Source organism: Pristis pectinata, chromosome 22 (assembly GCF_009764475.1).
Source record: "Pristis pectinata isolate sPriPec2 chromosome 22, sPriPec2.1.pri, whole genome shotgun sequence".
Lineage (NCBI taxonomy): Eukaryota > Metazoa > Chordata > Chondrichthyes > Rhinopristiformes > Pristidae > Pristis > Pristis pectinata.
Genome location: NC_067426.1, coordinates 45,276 through 64,405, shown reverse-complemented (window position 1 = coordinate 64,405; position 19,130 = coordinate 45,276). Strand labels below are relative to the sequence as shown.

The 19,130-nt window shown below is 45.2% G+C and overlaps 1 protein-coding gene across 5 annotated transcripts in view; it reads right to left on the bottom strand.

Moving 5' to 3' along the window:
• Window positions 1-19,130, bottom strand: part of tmem39b (transmembrane protein 39B) — a 99,740-nt gene that overhangs the window by 56,632 nt on the left and 23,978 nt on the right. For 3 of the 5 annotated variants that reach the window (XM_052036645.1, XM_052036650.1, XM_052036647.1), the window contains one exon: window positions 14,817-15,036. The exons of the other annotated variants lie outside the window; for them this stretch is intronic. In XM_052036645.1, coding sequence (XP_051892605.1) covers window positions 14,817-15,036 — 220 coding nt within the window. The remainder of the gene's footprint in view (window positions 1-14,816; window positions 15,037-19,130) is intronic. 5 annotated transcript variants of the gene reach the window in all.

Here is a 19,130-nt window from a genome sequence, read left to right as displayed (position 1 = left end):
TGTGGAATTCATTGCCATAGACAGCTGTGGAAGCCAAGTCATTGGTTATATTTAAAGTGGAGGTTGATAGGTTCTTGATTAGTAAGGGCATCAAAGGTTACTGGGATAAGGCAGGAGAATGGGGTTGAGGGGGAAAAAAATAAATCAGCCATGATTGAATGGTGGAGCAGATGTGATAGGCCAAATAGTGTAATTCTGCTCCAATGTCTTATGGTCTTATTGAGGGAACTGAGAGTCTTCACCAGGGAGCAACTGGTCTTTAACTAAGAATCAGAAGGCATGGATTAACAAAGAATGTTTATCCAAAAAATACAGGCATTACAGAATTGAAAAAGTTTAAATAAATAATGCATGACATGTTAAGGATAGGTGATTTGATTTTATAGACGAATGCTGATAATTCATAATTCTATTTCTTATACTTAAGATCTAAGATGTGCGTGGTGGTGAGGGGGTGTGGTGGAAGGAAGGAAAAGGTGGGAAAAGAAATTTAGGATTGCATGTGTACATGAATTCATAAGAGGTTTAAAGAAAATAGGTAAAAAATCTGGTGTTTTGCATGGATTTTTGGAAAAGTAGGCCTGATGGAAAGTCATCTGTTTTCATTCGAAGATTCATAGAATTGTACTATTTGTACAGTCCAGGACACTATTCAATCCATTAACTAAATCAGCTCCTAACAGAGAAGTACCACTTTTTCCACACTGCACTGCCACTGCTCAATTGCTTAACCAATTCCTTTCTGAAGACATTGATTGACTCCCTTTCCATCACACAAACACCAGATCATACCCATCCTCTAAATATAAAAATAAGTTTTTCACATCCTTTTTCTGGTCATTGTCTAGATTTTACATCTACACCCAGTTTTTGAACCAGCCTCTAAAGGGAATGGCTACTCTATCAACCCACATTGAACCCAGCCACGATCCTGTACACATACCAAATTTCCTCTCAATCATTCTTTTGGTCGAAGAACAACAACCTCAGGTTCTTGTAGATTAAATCTCTCTTCCCTGAAACCATTCTGGTGAATCTTACCTGCATCTTTCTTGGACTTTCATATCCATTCTAAAGTTACGTGACCAGATTTGTAAATAATACTACAGTTGTGGCCTAACCAGCATTTGCTCACATGGTTACAGGGGACATTTCAGTTAATTGAGTCCATGCTGTCTCCCGGGGCAAAAACTAGTTCAGATGGAGGGCATGGCGATGTGCTGCAGCTGCAGGATGTGGGAGCTAGTGGACCCTGCTGTGGTGCACGGTGACCACATCTGCAGTAAGTGCATAAGGCTGGAGGAACTTCGGCTCAGAATTGATGAGCTGGAGTGGCAGCTTCAAACACTGCAGAGCATCAGGGAGGGAGAGAGATGTGATGATGCTGTGCATTGGGAGGCAGTCACCACCAACCCCCCCCCTCCCCCCCCCTTAGAGCAGGTACTTCGAGGGTCCAGGAGGCAGAGAGATGGGTGACTGTCAGGGGAGAGAAGGGGAACAGGCAGACAGTGCAGAGGACCAGGAGGCTGTTCTCCCAATAACAGGTATTCCACTTTGGATGCTTTTGAGGGGGATGACCTTCAGGGATCAAGCAGCACAAGCCAGGTCTCTGGCACTGGGACTGGTCCTGCTGCTCAGAAGGGGAGGAGAAGAGGAGGACATTAATGATAGGGGACTCAATAGTCAGGGGAACAGACAGGAGGTTCTGTGGACGTGAGCGAGAATCCAGGATGGTATGTGCCAGGGTCCGGGATGTCTCTGATCGGGTCCACAGCATTCTTGAGTGGGAGGGAAAGCAGCCAGAAGTCGTGGTACATGTTGGTACCAACGACATAGCTAGAAAGAGGGATGAGGTCCTGTAGAGAGAGTTTAGGGAGCTAGGCAGAAGGCTGAAGAACAGGACCTCAAGGGTAGCAATCTAAGGATTGCTGCCAGTGCCACGTGATAGAGAAGGTAAGAACAGGAGGAGATGGCAGATGAATGCGTGGCTGAGGAGTTGGTGCAGGGGGCAAAGTTTTAGATTTTTGGATCATTGGGATCTCTTCTGGGGAAGGTGGGACCTGTACAGAATGGATGGGTTACACCTGAACTCGAGGGGGACCAATATCCTTGCAGGCAAGTTTGCTAGTGTGGTTCGTGAGGGTTTAAACTAGTTTGCGAGGGGGATGGGAACCAGAGGGGTAGGTCAATTGAAGAATTAAAGTCAGATCTAACATATAGAGAGGCTTTGAGGAAGGAGAAGCAGAGGATAGGGTATAAAAGAAGAAAGGTGGATAGGCGAAAGTGCATTTACTTAAATGCAAGAAGTATCAGGACTTAGGGTGATGAACTGAGAGCTTGGATAAATACAAGGAACTATGATATTGTGGCTCTTGTAAAGACTTGGCTGTCACCAGGGCAGGAATGGATACTGAATATTCCTGGATTTCAGTGTTTTAAAGGGGATAGGGAGAGGGGGAGAAGAGGAGGGGTGACGTTACTGGTCAGGGATACTATTACAGCTGCAGAAAGGATGGATAATGTAGCAGGATCCTCTCTAGAGTCAGTATGGGTGGAAGTTAGGAACAAGAAAGGAGCAGTTACTCTACTGGGAATATTCTATAGGCCCCCTGGTAGCAGCAAGGATACTGAGGAGCAGATTGGGAGGCACATTTTGGAAAGGTGCAAGAATAACAGGGTTGTTATCATGGGAGCCTTCAACTTCCCAAATGTTGATTGGCACCTGCTTAGTACCAAAGGTTTAGACGGGGCAGAATTTGTAAAGTGTGTACAGGTTGCATTCCTGTCACAGTATGTTGACAGGCCAACTAGAGGGAATGCCATATTAGATCTAGTATGAGGTAATGAACTGGGTCAGGTGACAAATCTCTCAGTGGGTGAGCATTTGGGGGACAGTAACCACCACTCACTAAACTTTAGCATTGTCATGGACAAGGACAGGAGCAAAGAGGACAGGAAGATATTTAATTGGGGAAGGGCAAATTATGAGGCTTTTAAACTAGCACTTGTGAATGTAAATTGGGATGATATTTTTGAAGGGAAATATACCATGGGGATGTGGTCGTTGTTCAGTGATCTCTTGCAGGTGCTAGGGATAAATTTGTCCCAGTGAGGCAGAGAAGGAATGGCAGAGTGAAGGAACCATGGGTGACAAGAGAGGTGGAACAACTAGTTAGGAAGAAGGCGGCAGCATACACAAGGTTTAGGAAGCAAGGATCAGATAGGTCTCTTGAGGAATATAGGGTAGCGAGGAAGGAAAAGAAGGGGCTGAGGAGAGCGAGAAGGGGACATGAAAAGGCCTTGGCAAGTAGGGTTAAGGAAAATCCCAAGGCTTTTTTCACTTGCGTGAAGAGCAGAAGGATGACAAGAGTAAAGGTAGGACTGATTAGAGACAAAGGTGGGAAGATGTGCCTGGAAGCTGTGGAAGTGGGTGAGGTCCTCAATGAATACTTCTCTTCAGAATTCACCAAGGAGAGGGGCCTTGATGACGCTGAGGACAGTGTCGGTAAGGTTAATGTTCTGGAACATGTAGATATCAGGAGGGAGGATGTGTTGGAACTGTTAGAAAATATTAGGACAGGTAAGTCCCCGGGCCTGACAGAATATTCCCCAGGCTGCTCTGCGAGGTGAGGGAGGAGATTGCTGAATCGCTGGCTATGATCTTTGAGTCCTCGTTGTCCACGGGAATGGTACCAGAGGATTGGAGGGTGGCAAATGTTGTCCCCTTATTCAAAAAAGGAAGTAGGGATAGTCCAAGGAATTATAGACCAGTGAGCCTTACGTCTGTGGTGGGCAAGCTGTTGGAAAAGATTCTTAGAGAAAGGATCTTATGGGCATTTAGAGAATCATGGTCTGAGCAGGGACAACCAGCATGGCTTTGTGAAGGGCAGATCATGTCTCACAAGCCTGAGGAGGTGACCAGGAAGATTGATGAGGGTAGTGCAGTAGGTGTGGTCTACATGGATTTTAGTAAGGCATTTGACAAGGTTCCACATGATAGGCTTCTTCAGAAGGTCAGAGGGCATGGGATCCAGGGAGGCTTCACTGTGTGGACTCAGAATTGGCTTGCCTGTAGAAAGCAGAGGGTTGTGGTGAAGGGAATGCATTCAGATTGGAGGGCTGTGACTTGCGGTTTCCCACAAGGATCGGTTCTGGAACCTTTGCTTTTCGTGATTTTTATTAATGACTTGGATGAGGGGGTAGAAAGGTGGGTTGGCAAGTTTGCAGACGACACAAAGGTTGGTGGTGTTGTGGATAGTGTGGAGGACTGTCGAAGATCGCAGAGGGACATTGATTGGATGCAGAGCGGGGATGAGAAGTGGCAGATGGAGTTCAATCAGGAGAAGAGTGAGGTGGTACACTTTGGAGGGACAAACTCCAAGGTGGAGTACAAAGTTAACGGCAGGATTCTTGGTAGTGTGGAGGCGCAGAAGGATCTGGGGGTTCATATCCACAGATCCCTGAAAGTTGCCTTACAGGTCGATAGGGTAGTTAAGAAAGCTTATGGGATGTTAGCATTCATAAGTCGTGGGATCGAGTTTAAGAGCCGCGAGGTAATGATTCAGCTCTACAAAACTCTGGTTAGACCACACTTGGAGTACTGTGTCTAGTTCTGGTCGCCTCATTATAGGAAGGATATGGAAGCGTTGGAGAGTGTGCAGAGGAGATTTACCAGGACGCTGCCTGGTTTGGAGAGTATGGATTATGAGGAGAGATGAAGGGAGCTAGGGCTTTACTCTTTGGAGAGGAGGAGGATGAGAGGAGACATGATAGAGGTATACAAAATATTAAGAGGAATAGATAGAGTAGACAGCCAGCGCCTCTTTCCCAGGGCACCAATGCTCAATACTTGAGGGCATGGCTTTAAAGTAATGGGTGGGAAGTTCAAGGGAGATGTCAGAGGGAGGTTTTTTTAAACCCAGAGTGTGGTTGGGGCATGGAAAGCACTGCCTGGGGCAGTGGCGGAGGCAGGTACATTGGTCAAATTCAAGAGATTGCTAGATAAGCATATGGAATAATTTAAAATAGAGGGATATGTGGTGGGGGGGGGCGAAGGGGGTTAGATAGTCTTAGGCGAGGTTTAGAGGTCGGCACAACATTGTGGGCCGAAGGGCCTGTATTGTGCTGTACTGTTCTATGATTGTATATTTCTATTGTGATTGTTTAGCCACTGAACTAAGTAGGAGCCAAATTAATAATGTACCAGATGAGAAAGTTGAAGCAAACATGGAAGTTAAAGCAAGCAAGTCCAACAGGCAGGCCAGGGAGCCTAGAAGGTCTGAATGCTAAACTGCATTTACTTTAATGCAAGAAGCCTCACAGGTAATGCAGATCAACTCAGACCATGGGCTGGCACATGGTATTGTGATATTATAGCTATTACTGTCCTCAAATCAAAGTCCCAAATTGGGGAAAGGCTAAGTTCAATGGCATCATATAGAAATTCTCAGAAGTTTATTGGGAGAGGCTGCTTTGCAGGTAAATGAACATCTGTCAAGTGAGGATTTTAAAAGTGAAATAGGAAGAGTTCAGGGCCAACATGTTCCTGTGAGAGTGAAGGGTAAGGCTGGCAAGATCAGGAAACCTTGGCTGATGAGGGATATTGAGGGTCTGGTCAGGAAAAAGAATCAGAATTGCACAGCATGGACTCAGCCCAACTCATCCAGTGGGCACCCTACCATATTAATCCCATCTCCCAGCACTTCAGAATTCAGTTCTGTGGGAGACAGGAGATGTGAAGAGGTTTGGGCTCAATTTAATTTTACTGCTTGCTGTCTTTGCCTAGCGATTCGAGTGCTCATTTAGACTCTTCTTAAATGCTATCCATGACCCAGCTTCAACCACTCTCTCAGACAGTGCATTCCAGGTCATGTCTAACCAATCTAATAGAGTTTTTCAAGGAGGTGACCAGGAAGGTTGATCAAGGGAAGGCGGTGGACTTTAGCAAGGCCTTTGACAAAGTCCAGCATGGGAGGCTGCTCCAGAAGGTTAAGTTGCTTGACATTCAGGAAGAAGTTGTCAATTGGATTCAATGTTGGCTTAGCAGGAGAAACCAGAGAGTGGTAGTAGATGGTTGTTTCTCTGATTGGAGGCCTGTGACTAGTGGTGTGCTATAGGAATCGGTGCTGAGTCCACTGTTGTTTATCATGCAAGTTGTATATGTCCTTCATCTGTATCTACCTCTGATATAGGGAAAAGTTTTCTGCAATCTACCCAATCTTTATCCCTCATAATTTGATAGACTTCATTCATGTTTCCTCTTAACCTCCTTCACTCCAGTGAGAACAGACTCAGCTACTCCAGTCGTTCCATCCCAGGCAACATCCTTGTGACTCTCCTTTGCACCATCTTCAACAAAATCACATCCTTCCTATACCTTTGTGACCAGAACTGAGGTCTGACCGAGGTTTCATAAATTTGGAGCACCACCTCCCTCCTTCTGTATTCAATGCCTTGACTAATGAAGCCAGTTTCCTATGTGCCTTCCTAACCACATTATCTACCGATGTTGCCACCTTCAAAGATCTATGGACTTGTACTCCAAGGTCCCTCTGTTTCTCAACACTCCCGAAGACACTGCCAACCATGGTGTTTGTCCTAGCCTCATTAGTGCTCCTAAAAGGCATCACCTCACATTTGCCTGGATTAAACTCCATTTGCCATATTTCAGCCCATTTCACCAGCACATCATTTCTCTGTGCGGCCTAAGACTGTCTTTCACATTATTAACAACTCTGCCAAACCTCATATTATCTTCAAGCTGATCTTGCCTCCCACATGCACGACCAAGTCATTCACATATATTAGAAACAGCAAGAGTTCCAGCACTCATCCTTGTGGAATACCGCTAGTCACAGGCATCCAATTGCAAAAACAACCTTCTGCCATCAACCTCTGTCTCCAATTGCCAGGCCAATTTTGGAGCCGGTCTGAAACGGGAGGATCCAGTACAGAAAGTCATGCAGTGCTGGTCTGAGGAAATAGATGAGCTTCTACGCAACTGCTTTGAGTCAGTGGACTGGCCCATGTTCAAAGACTCACCTGCCAGCCTTGATGAGTGTGTCACCATCACGGACTTTATCAGCAAGTGTGTTGAGGACTGTGTACCAAAGGGGACAGTACAGGTGTTCCCAAACCAGAAACCATGGATGAACCAGGAGATCCACTCCCTACTGAAGTCGAGGACTGCAGCATTCCAATCTAGTGACCCTGACCTTTACAAGAAATCGAGATACGACCTCCGTAAAGCTATCAGAGATGTCAAGAGACAATACCAGTTCAAAATAGAGTCCCAGACCAGTTGTCCGTTGTGGCAGGGCTTACATGTTATAACAGGCTACAAATTAAGTCGGGCAGCATAGTCAAGAACAGCACATCCCTTCCCGATGAGCTTAATGCATTCTATGCACGTTTTGAAGGGGATTGGTTTGTCACCACCCACCCTGACAGCCTATAATGCAACTGAACCCATGGTCACTGCTGAAGACCTAAAATCAGTATTCTGGAGCGTGAACCCGAGGAAAGCATCAGGCCCAGATGGTGTCCCCTGGCCGTGTCCTCAGATACTGTGCTGATCAGTTGGTGGGGGTATTTGCAGGCATATTTAATTTAACCTCTCCCTGCTCCAATCTGAGCTTCTTTTAAGGAGACCACCATCATCCTGGTACCTAAGAGAAACAAGGTAACATGCCTTAATGACTACCGACCAGTGGCTCTGACATCCACCATCATGAAGTGCTTCGAGAGGCTGGTCACGGCATGCATTAACTCCAGCCTCCCAGAAACCTCGACCCACTGCAATTCATCTACCACTGAAAGAGGTCTACAGTGGACACCATCTCCCTGGCCCTACACTCATCTCTGGAGCATCGGGACAGTAAAGACACTTACGTCAGACTATTGTTTGTTGGCTATAGCTCTGCCTTCAATAGTATAACTCCAAGCAAACCCATCACCAAACTCTGAGACCTGGGACTCAACACCTCCCTCTGCAACTGGATCCTTGACTTTCTGACCAACAGACCACAATCAGTGAGGATAAGCAGCAACACCTCCAGCACGATTATTCTCAACACTGGTGCCCCACAAGGTTGTGTCCTCAGCTCTCTACTCTACCCCCTATACACTCATGACTGTGTGGCCAGATTTTGCTCTAACTCCATCTACAAGTTTGTAGATGATACCACTGTAGTGGGCTGTATCTCAGATAATGATGAGTCGGAGTACAGGAAGAAGATAGAGGGCTTAGTGACATGACAACAACCTTTCCCCTCAATGTCAGTAAAACAAAAGAGCTGGTCATTGACTTCAGGAAAGGGGGCGGTGTACATGCACGTTTCTACATCAATTGCGCTGAGGTCGAGAGCTTCAAGCTCCTAGGAGTGAACATCATTAATAGCCTGCCATGGTCTAACAAAGAAGACACCATGGCCAAGAAAGCTCACCAGCACCTTTACTTCCTCAGGAGGCTGCAGAAATTCGGCATGTCCCCTTTGACACTCACCAACTTTTATCGATGCACCATAGAAAGCATCCTATCTGGATGCATCATGGCTTGGTATGGCAACTGCTCTGCCAAGGACCGCAAGAAACTGCAGAGAGTTGTGGACACAGCCCAGCACATCACGGAAACCAGCCTCCCCTCCATGGACTGTCTGTACCTCTCGCCGTCTTGGTGAAGCAACCAGCATAATCAAAGACCCCACCCAGCAGGGCCATTCTCTCTTCTCTCCTCTCCCATCAGTCAAAAGATACAGGAGACTGAGGGCACATACCAACAGGCTCAAGGGCAGCTTCAATCCCACTGTTATAAGACTATTGAGTAGTTCCCTTATACGATGAAATGGATTCTTGACCTCACAATCTATCTTGTTATGACCTTGCACCTTATTGTCTACCTGCACTGTACTTTCTCTGCAACTGTTATTGTTCTTACCCTGTACTACCTCAATGCACTGTGTAATGAATTGATCTGTATGAACAGTATGCAAGACAAGTTTTTCACTGTACCTCAGCACAAGTGACAATAATCAACCCTGTTATGCCCTCATTGCTGCACTTCGTTACCTATTCAAAGAATTAAATCAAATTGGTCAGACAGGTTCTGCCCTTGACAAAGTCACGTTGGCTATCTTTGATTATTCCCCGTATCTTCTCTACAACTCATGTTAGGCTCACAGATCTACATATACCTATGTACAAACATGGGTCTCTGTACATCTTATTCCTCAGAATCCCCTCTAGTAACTTACCTACCACAGATGTTAGGCTTACTTGTCTATAGTTTCCAGGTTTTTCTTTGCAGCCCTTCTTAAATAAAAGCACAACATTAGCCACCCTCCCGTTTTCCTGCACTTCAACCATTGCTAAGAACGAGGCACATCTCTCAGCTAGTGCTCCTACAATTTCTTCTCCAGCTTCCCACAGTGTTCTTGGATAGACCTCACCAGGCCATGGGGATTTATCTACCTTGATACTTTTTAAGACATCCAGCACCTCCTGCTGCAATGTGGATTATCCCAAGACATCCCCATTAACTACCTCAAGTCTTCATGTCTTTCTACACAGTAAAAACAGTGGAGAAATATTCATTGAGTACCTCACCAATCTCCTGCTGCTCTACACAAAGATGTTTACTTTGGTCTTTGAGAGGCCCGATTCTCTTCCTAGTTACTCTTTTTCCTTTAATATACATAAAACCTCTTTGAATTCTCTGCCTAAGCAATCTCATGCCCCTTTTTTGCCCTTCTGGTTTCCTCCTTAAGTATAGTCCTGCAGCCCTTAATACTCCTCCAGGGATTCACATGATCCCAGCTGCCTGTACTTAATCCATGCCTCCTCCTTTTTCCTGTCCAGTGTGGCAATCTATGTGTGGGAACAAGGGAAATGGGTGAGGTCTTAAATGAATACTTCTGGTCTGCATTTACCATGGAGAAGAATATGAAAGCTGGTAAGTTCAGAGGGGAGGGGAATAGTAAATCCTGTAGCACATCAATATTACTAGGAAATTTTGGAGGTCTTGAAATGCATTAGGGTGGATAAATCCCCAGGACCTGATCAGATGTATCCTAGAATGTTATAGGAATAATGAGAGGAGATTGCTGAGGGCCTGGCAAAGATGTTTGTATTAGCCACAGGTGAGATACTGAAAGACTGGAGGATAGTGAGTGTTGGGCTTTATTTAACAAGGCTGCAAGGACAAGCCAAGGATATATAGCCCGGTAAGTCTTACATTAGTGGTAGGAAAGTTATTGGAAGGTATACTGAAAGACATATTATTTGCATTTGGAAGCACAAAGACTGAATAAAGATGATCAGCATGGCTTTGTGTTTGGAAAATCACGTCTCACCAAATTTGATTGAGTTTTTCTGAAGAGGTGACCAAGATCATTGACGAGAACAGGGTGGCAGATGTTGCCTACATGGATCTTAGCTGGACTTATGACTAGGCACTGCAAAGTAGGCTGGGCCAGAAGGTGAGATGCCATGGGATGCAGGGTGAGCTTGCTATTTGGATACCAAATTGGCTTGGTGCAAGGAGACAAAGGGTGGTATGGTGACCAGAACTATACTGTTGTTTTCTAGATTGGAGGCCTGTGACCAGTAGTGTGCTGCAGGGATCGGTGCTGGGTTCCCTGTTGTTTGTCATATTTATTAATGATTCGGGTGCAGAATAAGTAAGCAGATGACACCAAAATTGGTGGTTTGGTGAACAATGAAGAAAGTTGTCCAAAGTTACAACAGGATCTATATCAACTGGGAAAGTGGGCCAAGGAATGGCAAATGGAATTTATCTCGGACAAGTCTGAAGTGAAGTTAAACCGGGGCAGGACATAGACAGCAAATGGCAGGGCCTGAGGGAAATTACTGATCCAGGGGTACAAGTACATAGTTCCCTGAAAGTGGCAACACAGGCAGATGAGGTGGTGAAGGCAGTGTGTGGCACACTTGCCTTCATTGGACAGGGCAATGAGTACAAGAGTTGGGATGTCTTGTTACAGCTGTACAAGACATTGGCAAAACCACACCTACAATATTTTGTATAGTTCTGGTCACCATACTGGAGGAAGAATATGATTAAGCTAGAAAGGGTGCAGAAAAGATTCACAAGAGGTGTATAAGATTATGAGGGGCATAGATAGAGTGGACAGCCAGTACCTTTTCCTCAGGGCGGTAATAGCAAATCCAGAGCACCTCTGTTTCAGATCAGAGGAGGAATGTTCAGGGGAGATGTCAGAGGTAGGTTCTTTACACAGAGAGTGATGGGTGCCTGGAACACACTGTCAGGGGTGGTTGTGGAGGCTGATAGAAAAGGAACATTTAAAAAGGCTCTTAGATAGACACATGGAAGTAAGAAAAATGGAGGGTCATGGGCTGTGCAGGAGCAAAGGGTGTAAGATTGATCATGAAGGAGGTGTTCATATAGTTTGGCACAATATCGTGGGCCAAAGGGCTCATACTGTGCAGTACTGTTCTCTGTTCTGAAGAATGTTGCCAGGACTGGAGGACTTGAGATATAAGGAGATACTGGGACTGTTTCCCCTGGAGTGAAGTAGGCCAAGCTGCCAATGGAAGTGGGAGAGGCAAGTACAATTCAGGTGTTGACCAGTACAGTTCAGGTGTTGATCACACCAACAGTATAACTCCCGTCTTTTTCCTATACTGATGCTGGTGCCCTACTCCTTGTTAATTTCTCTAATCTTATTTGTCCTGCGCCAATTTGCACATTGCTCAGGTAATACTCCAGAGATCAACAGCTTTGAGGTTGTTAATTTGCTTCTCATTCTGATCTGCAGAGTCTGTCTCTGTCCTGCCTATGTTGTTGGTACCAATATGCACTGTGATGAATGGATTCTCTTTCTCTCTCTACTCCAGCCTGCAGCTGATATCCCATGCAGTACAGCATTCTGTACTTCCAATGATCTGCCACAGAGAATGGTGTTAACCTCCCTCACTTTGCTGACCCCTACTACTACTATATTCTCCCATATCACTGCGTCAGATTCAGGTAGCTCATCCACCCTGCAGCCCCGACTTTTATCCAAACAAGTTGGAAAAACAAACCTCAATCCCACTGCACAATTGCAAAGGGTGAGAGTCTGGCATTCAGTTTCCCTTACCCGTCTGACTTTCAGCCACACTCCTGTCACCCACCTCTGAGAAAAAGCAAAAGATTCTATCTAGAGATGAGATCACCTCCTGATACAAATCATCCAGGTAACTTTATTCCTCCCTGATGTATCACTCTGTTTGAACAGGTTAGGACTTCATTCCTTGGACCGTAGAAGAATGAGGGTAGATTTGATAGAGGTTTACAAAATTATGAGGGGTATAGACAGATTAAATGCGAGTAAGCTCTTTCCACCTAGATTAGGAGAGATAAGTACAAGAGGACATGGCTTTAGGGTGAAAGGGGAAAGGTTTAGGGGGAACTTCTTCACTCAGAGTGGTGGGAGTGTGGAACGAGCTGCAATCTGACATGGTAAATGCGGGCTCACTCTTAAGTTTTAAGAATAAATTGGATAGATACATGGATGGGAGAGGTCTGGAGGGTTATGGACTGGGTGCAGTTCAATGGGACTAGCGGAATAAAGTTTTGGCACAGACTAGAAGGGCCGAATGGCCTGTTTTCTGTGCTGTAGTGTTCTATGGTTCTGTGGCCTGCAGCTCAGCTTCCTGCTGAGTGAATGCCGAGCAGGAAGCTGAGCCCATATGCCTGAGCCCTGACTTCATCTGACCTGCCATCCTTGATTGAAAAAAATATTTTCCTTTTTATACATTTTATTACCTTACCAGTTCTGTATTACTTTAAACCTTAGGGATAGAATAGACCTTAAGCGCAAACCAGATACACAAAGTGCTAGAAGACACAAGAGATGGAATCTGGAGAAACAAACTATCTGCTGGAGAAACTCAGCAGGTTGAGCAGCATATGTGGGAGGAATGTTTTGGGTCAAAATCCTACATTTGGACAGACAGGAGAGGTGAGATGGCCAGTGTAAAAAGGAGAGCGGGAGTGGTGAGACAGGAGTCTGAGGTGATTGGTGGACTGAGGACAGGTGTAAAACAGCAGGTTGCACCAGGTGGGGGGAGGGGAGAGGGGTGGGGTTGGGAGACTGGCAGGTGGATGATAGATGGACAGAGACAAAGGAAGAAAAATGAGAGGCAGATGGACAAAGGTGGGGAGCAGGGGAGCGTGAAGCACAAAGAACTAGTTTCTCTCTCTAACTCCCACTGTTGAAAGCCACTTTCACCTTCACTGATAGCTTATAAAACAGAAATTTGTCAGAGGGAATTAACAATCATACACCTAACTTACACTGCCACCACACTTTCAAGCTGATGGCAGTGTTGAGTTGTTCCAACCATCCACAGTCACCATTGCTCCACTTCACCCAAGCCCCTCACACATCAAAAGTCAACATACTGTCTCACCACAAAACACAAAAACTAGCATCACCTGATTGCAATTGAATGATAAGCAGTAGCAATGAGCAACCCAATTACAATGGGGGGGGGGGGGGGGTGCGCAGGGGAAAGTGATATATATCTAAACCAGATTTTACTAATAATGCAGATTTTACTAATAACGTGAAATAAAATTAATGAACTCACCTTTACTTACCCAAAGCCAATAATCAATGACCATGTACTCCAAGCACCACTGGGATTCAGTAAGATTTCCAAATTTCCAAACAGACTATGCACTCATGTTAAGTCGGTAACAGATAAAACAATACAACAGAAGCAGGAGTAGGCCACCTGACCCCTTACGCCGAATCTGCCCCAGGCCTCAACTTTTCTTCTGTGTCAGCTGCCATATCCCTCAATCCCCTGATCTTTCAAAAGCTTACCAACCGCACTTTAAATACCCAGCCTCCCCAACCCTCCAGAATGCACCTCAGTTTTAAATGACCTTCCCCTTATCTTGCAACTATGTCTCCTCATTCAAAACTCTTCCACTTGTGTAAGCATCTCAACAGCTACTCCTTCATGCCCTCTGAAGATCTTACATGTTATGATAAGATCACCCCTCATTCTTCTAAACTCCAAAGAATACAGATTCAACTTCAGGACAACTGTCTCATCTTAAAAAAATTGTTTGGTGAGCTTCTTTTGGACTGCCTTCAATGTCATTAAATTCTTTCCTAAATAAGAGGACCAATAAATATTAAAAACAAGTGGTCCCAGCACTGACCCCTGGGGAACACCACTGTCCACCATCCTTCAGTGTGGAAAAAAACAATGTTTACTACTGCTTCCTACTTTCTACCTTTAAACCAATTTCCTATCCATATGACTAACAGCTCTTTAATTCTAAGATATTTAATGACTAACCAGTTTTTTGTGGGACTTTTATCAAATACCTTCTAAGAGTAGATGCAACACTTATTACATTGCCTTCATTAACCTCCTGATTCCACACTTAATAATAGAATCCCATTAATACAGAAAGATTTGCCTTCAACAAATCCATTGCATCTCCTCCTCCTGTTCAAATTCCTCCAAATGCTATTAATATTTCCCCTCATGTCTTTTTCTCCAGGCTCAGAATTGCCTCCAACAGAGAATAATAGGAGCAGTTGAGATTATGGTAACCCTTTGTGTTTTTCTAGATACAGGCAATACAGTACACTTAAAGATTTTACTAATACAATACTATGAATTTCAGTGTAGAGTACACATTAACAGAATTACATTCCCTTTACTTAAAGAGCTTAAACTTGATTTTGCCAAGATATTTGGGATTCATCAAAACATTTGATGTAAAGAACTCGTATATAAATCATCAGATGGAACAATAAACTGATACCCACCAGTGATGTGAATGAAGGTGGATGAGCAGGAGGATACCACCATACTGTTTTATAGATGTTGATATAATGAACAAACAAAGCTATGAGGTGGCAGAAGAGAAGATGAAGTTCAAACAGAATGCTTTTCTCAAGAGGTAGTTCAGGAATCTTGCTGTGTTTCAAAGGAATCACAGTCTGGGTTGCAAGGGGAGGACTTGTCAAGCCAGTTCCTGACCCACTCCTAAAATAAAAATTAAAACAAAAAATCAGTTGGTAATGTCATGATAACGCTGACCTTGTCAGTGACATTACATTATCTATTTCTGAGAAATGAAAAGAATCACACAATTACTGATCAAAGCACTATTTTTTTTACCTCTCCTTTGTGAATTAATATATTTTCCCTCCCCTCCCAGCTTTATTAGTACAAAGCAAAAAAAAAACAAGTTACTGGAGGAACTGAGCAGTTCAGGCAGCATCTGTAGCGGAAAAGGAATGTTCAACTTTTCCAGTCGAGACCCTGCGTCAGGACTCACCACAGGAAACCATTTAAAAACAATGTAGAAATACATAAATAATACATTGGGGGAGGCACAGATATTCACTGTATTAATCATATCACAGAAAATTTATGATGCAGAAGTACTTGGTCCATGCACTGCTGGTCAAAAAAAAACAACCAGCCCAATCCAACATTTCAGCACTAGCTCTCTAGTCCTGGAGATCACAGGTCTTTAAGTACACATCCAAGATTGTCTGAACACGATGACAGTTTAGGTCTTTCAGGTGGCAAGTTCCAGACCCCTACCACTCTCGGGATGCTATGTTTTAACCTCATATCCTCTCTAATCCTTTACCACTTACTGAAAACCTATGTACCCTGATAATTGAATTGAGGGAACCCTTTCCTTCCTATTTAATCTATCTCAGCTCTTCATTTTTATGTGGCTCACTTCAACATTCCTTCAGCCTCCAATGATTCAAAGAAGACTACAGCTTATCCAACCTTTTCTCATGGCAACAATTTCCATTTCAGACAGCATGCTTGTAAGTCTTATCCAAATTCCCTCTAATACAATTGTGGTGTCTTTCCTGTATCATGCAGTCAGAGTCATACAGTGCAGAAAAAGACTGTTTGACTCACCATGTCAGACCAGAGGCTCATGGCAACTGGTGTTCCCCAAGGGCTCGATGCTAGACCCATTGCTATTTGTCATTTATAACAATGCTTCAGATGAGAATGTACAAGGCATGAAAAACACGATGATGCTGGAGGAACTCAGCAGGCCAGGCAGCATCCGTGGTGAAAAGCAGGCGGTCAACATTTTACACGGAAATGCTGGAGATGCTGTACAAAGCATGATTAGTAAGTTTGCAGATGACACTAAAATAGGTGGTGTCTGTTAGGGATTATTCTGGAGTGATGAAATTATGGACAACAGATATTAATTAAAATGAGAACCAGTCTTCAGGAAATAAAATCTGTTCACAATTTAACTTTAACTGATGCTTTGGGGTCATTGAAACCAATCACTGGCTGTGCATCTGCAGAATTTCTTGTCTCCCCGATTGGCTATGGGACATTCTGATACTGTACCATTGAAACTACGCAGATGAATGTTTATTGGTGCTCATTGAAAACTTCAGAATGAGATCAGGGAGGGCATTAAGTGGCCATCTCCTGTATTAGCACATTGTTAAAGCCATATCCCTGCCACTTAATGCACAATTCAGGACAGGTCTGTTTTGTCACTTAATATTCTGGCTAATTGTATATTCTGGGAACCATTCCTCAACACTGTAACAAAAGGGTGTCTGGAGTTTGTGCTCAGAGGCTTTCGGAACAGACACCAGTATTGAATATTCAAAGCAGTTCGGTTAGTTGGGATGTGCTACTATTGCAAATATGTAATTCTGCAAAGTTAACTGACTATATTCAAAATGCTGAAGTAGGTGATTATAGCCATTGAAACTGCAGTTAATCATTTATTGTTATCTTTATGTTCAAACAGTATAAAAACATTGTGTCAGGAGAGTGAGATTCTCTTATACTCTCTCTCCAGAAGATCTGCTGTGTGAATAAAGACTGAATGATGTCGCCGTCTTCTACTCAGACCCAAGGTCAGTTCGCAGATTGACCAGCATCTGTGACCAGTTTGAGTTGGCATCGGGGCCAGAGTCAATCGCGCGAAGAGTGAGGCCATGCTCTTCGGCAACTGGCCCGACCGATCCATCGTCCCCTTCACCGTCAGGCCTGACTATCTGAAGGTGCTGGGGATCTGGTTCGGAGGGGCTGGGGCGTGCAACAAAAATTGGCGGGAGTGGATTGGGAAGGTGAAGCAGAAACTGGGACTGTGGGAATGACAGTCCCTATCGATAACTGGGAAGAACTTGGTCATCAGGTGTGAGGTGCTCTCAGGGCTGCTGTACTTGGTGCAGGTGTGGCCTGTTCCTTGCTCCTCTGGCTTGGGAATCACCCGCGCCGTCTTCCGGTTCATCTGGGGATCCAAGATGGAGTGGGTCCGACGGGCCACCATTCACATGTCCCTGGACAATGGGGGTAAAGGTGTCCCCAATGTCACCCTCCTCCTGATGACCACCTTCGTCTGTGGCTGCATCAGGCTGTGCGTGGAACCCAAGTACGTGGCACCAAGTGTCACTACGTACCGAGGTTCTACCTGTTGCTGCTGTTGCGAAGGATAGGCCTGGTCCCATGGCCACACGGCATCCCAGTCAGCTGGATGCTGCCGTGCTACCTGTCCTTCGTGGAAAAGTTCTTCCAGACCAATACCTTTGACCACAAGTCCATCAGGCAGTGGTCAGCATCGAACATCCAGCAGGCACTGCAGGAGAAGGACTCAATGGATACTGTGGGGTGGTTCCCTGAGCAGACTGTCCAGACCATCTGGCAGAATGTCTCATCGCCAGAACTCACCAACAAGCACCAAGACCTTGTTTGGCTGGCGGTGAAAGGGGCCCTCCCAGTCAGATCCTTCCTGTATGGTTGGAACCTCACTCCCAGCACGTGCTACCCCCGGGAGGACTGCGCTGGGGACGAGACAGTCGACCACCTCTTTGCGGGCTGTAGGTTTGCGAGGAGGGTGTGGCAAAAGGTGCAAGGGTCCTTGTCATGGTTCATCCCCAGCAGCAGCGTAACAGGATTCTCTGATCTATGGGCTGTTCCCGGGGACACACACAGAGACGGACATCAACTGCTGCTGGAAGGTCATCAACTCTGTGAAAGACGCTCTTTGGTCTGCCCGAATCTTGTTGGTCTTCCAGCACAGCGAGATGTCCGTAGGGGAATGCTGCCGGCTGGCACATTCCAGGCTGCAGGAGTACATGCTGAGGGACGCACTGAAGCTGGGTGCAGCCAGTGCAAAGGCTCGGTGGGGAAGGACTACAGTTTAGGGTTCTTCTGCCACTGGAGAGGGAGGGGCGGGGACAGGCAAGAAAGCCCCTAAATATTGTAAATACGGGACCATGTGGCTATCGAAGAGTCTCTTAAATGTCCCTAATGTATCTGCCCCCACAACCTGTCGGCAGTGCGTTCCACGCACCCACCACTCTTGTGTAAAAAAAAACTTACCTCTCACATCTGCGCTGCGCCCCGCCCCCCCCCCCCCCCCCAAGACGTTCCTCCAATCACCTTAAAATTATGCCTCCTCATATTAGCCATTTCAGCCGGAGGAAAATGTCTCTGACTGTCCACTCGATCTATGTCTCTTATCACCTTGTACACCTCTATCAAGTCATCTCTCATCCTCCTCCTCTCCAAAGAGAAAAGCCCTAGCTCGCTCAACCTATCCTCATAAGACATGCTCTTCAATCCAGGCAGCATCCTGGTAAATCTCCTCTGCACCATCTCTGAAGCTTCCACATCCTTCCTATAATGAAGTGACCAGAACTGAACACAATATTCCAAGTGTGGTCTAACCAGAGTTTTATAGAGCTGCAACATCACCTCGTGGCTCTTGATCTCAATACCTCGACTAATGAAGGCCAACACCATATGCCTTCTTAACAACCCTATCAACCTGCGTGGCAACCTTGAGGGATCTATGGATGTGGACCCCAAGATCCCTCTGTTCCTCCACCTGCTAAGAGTCCTGCCATTAACCTTGTATTCTGCCTTCAAATTCGATCTTCCAAAGTGTATCACTTCACACTTTTCCGGTGAACTCCATCTGCTACTTCTCTGCCTAGCTCTGCATCCAATGAATGTCCTGTTGTAATCTACAGCAACCTTCTACACTATCCACAATACCACCAACCTACGTGTCATCAGCAAACATACTTAACCCACCTTTCCACATCCTCATCCAAGTCATTTAT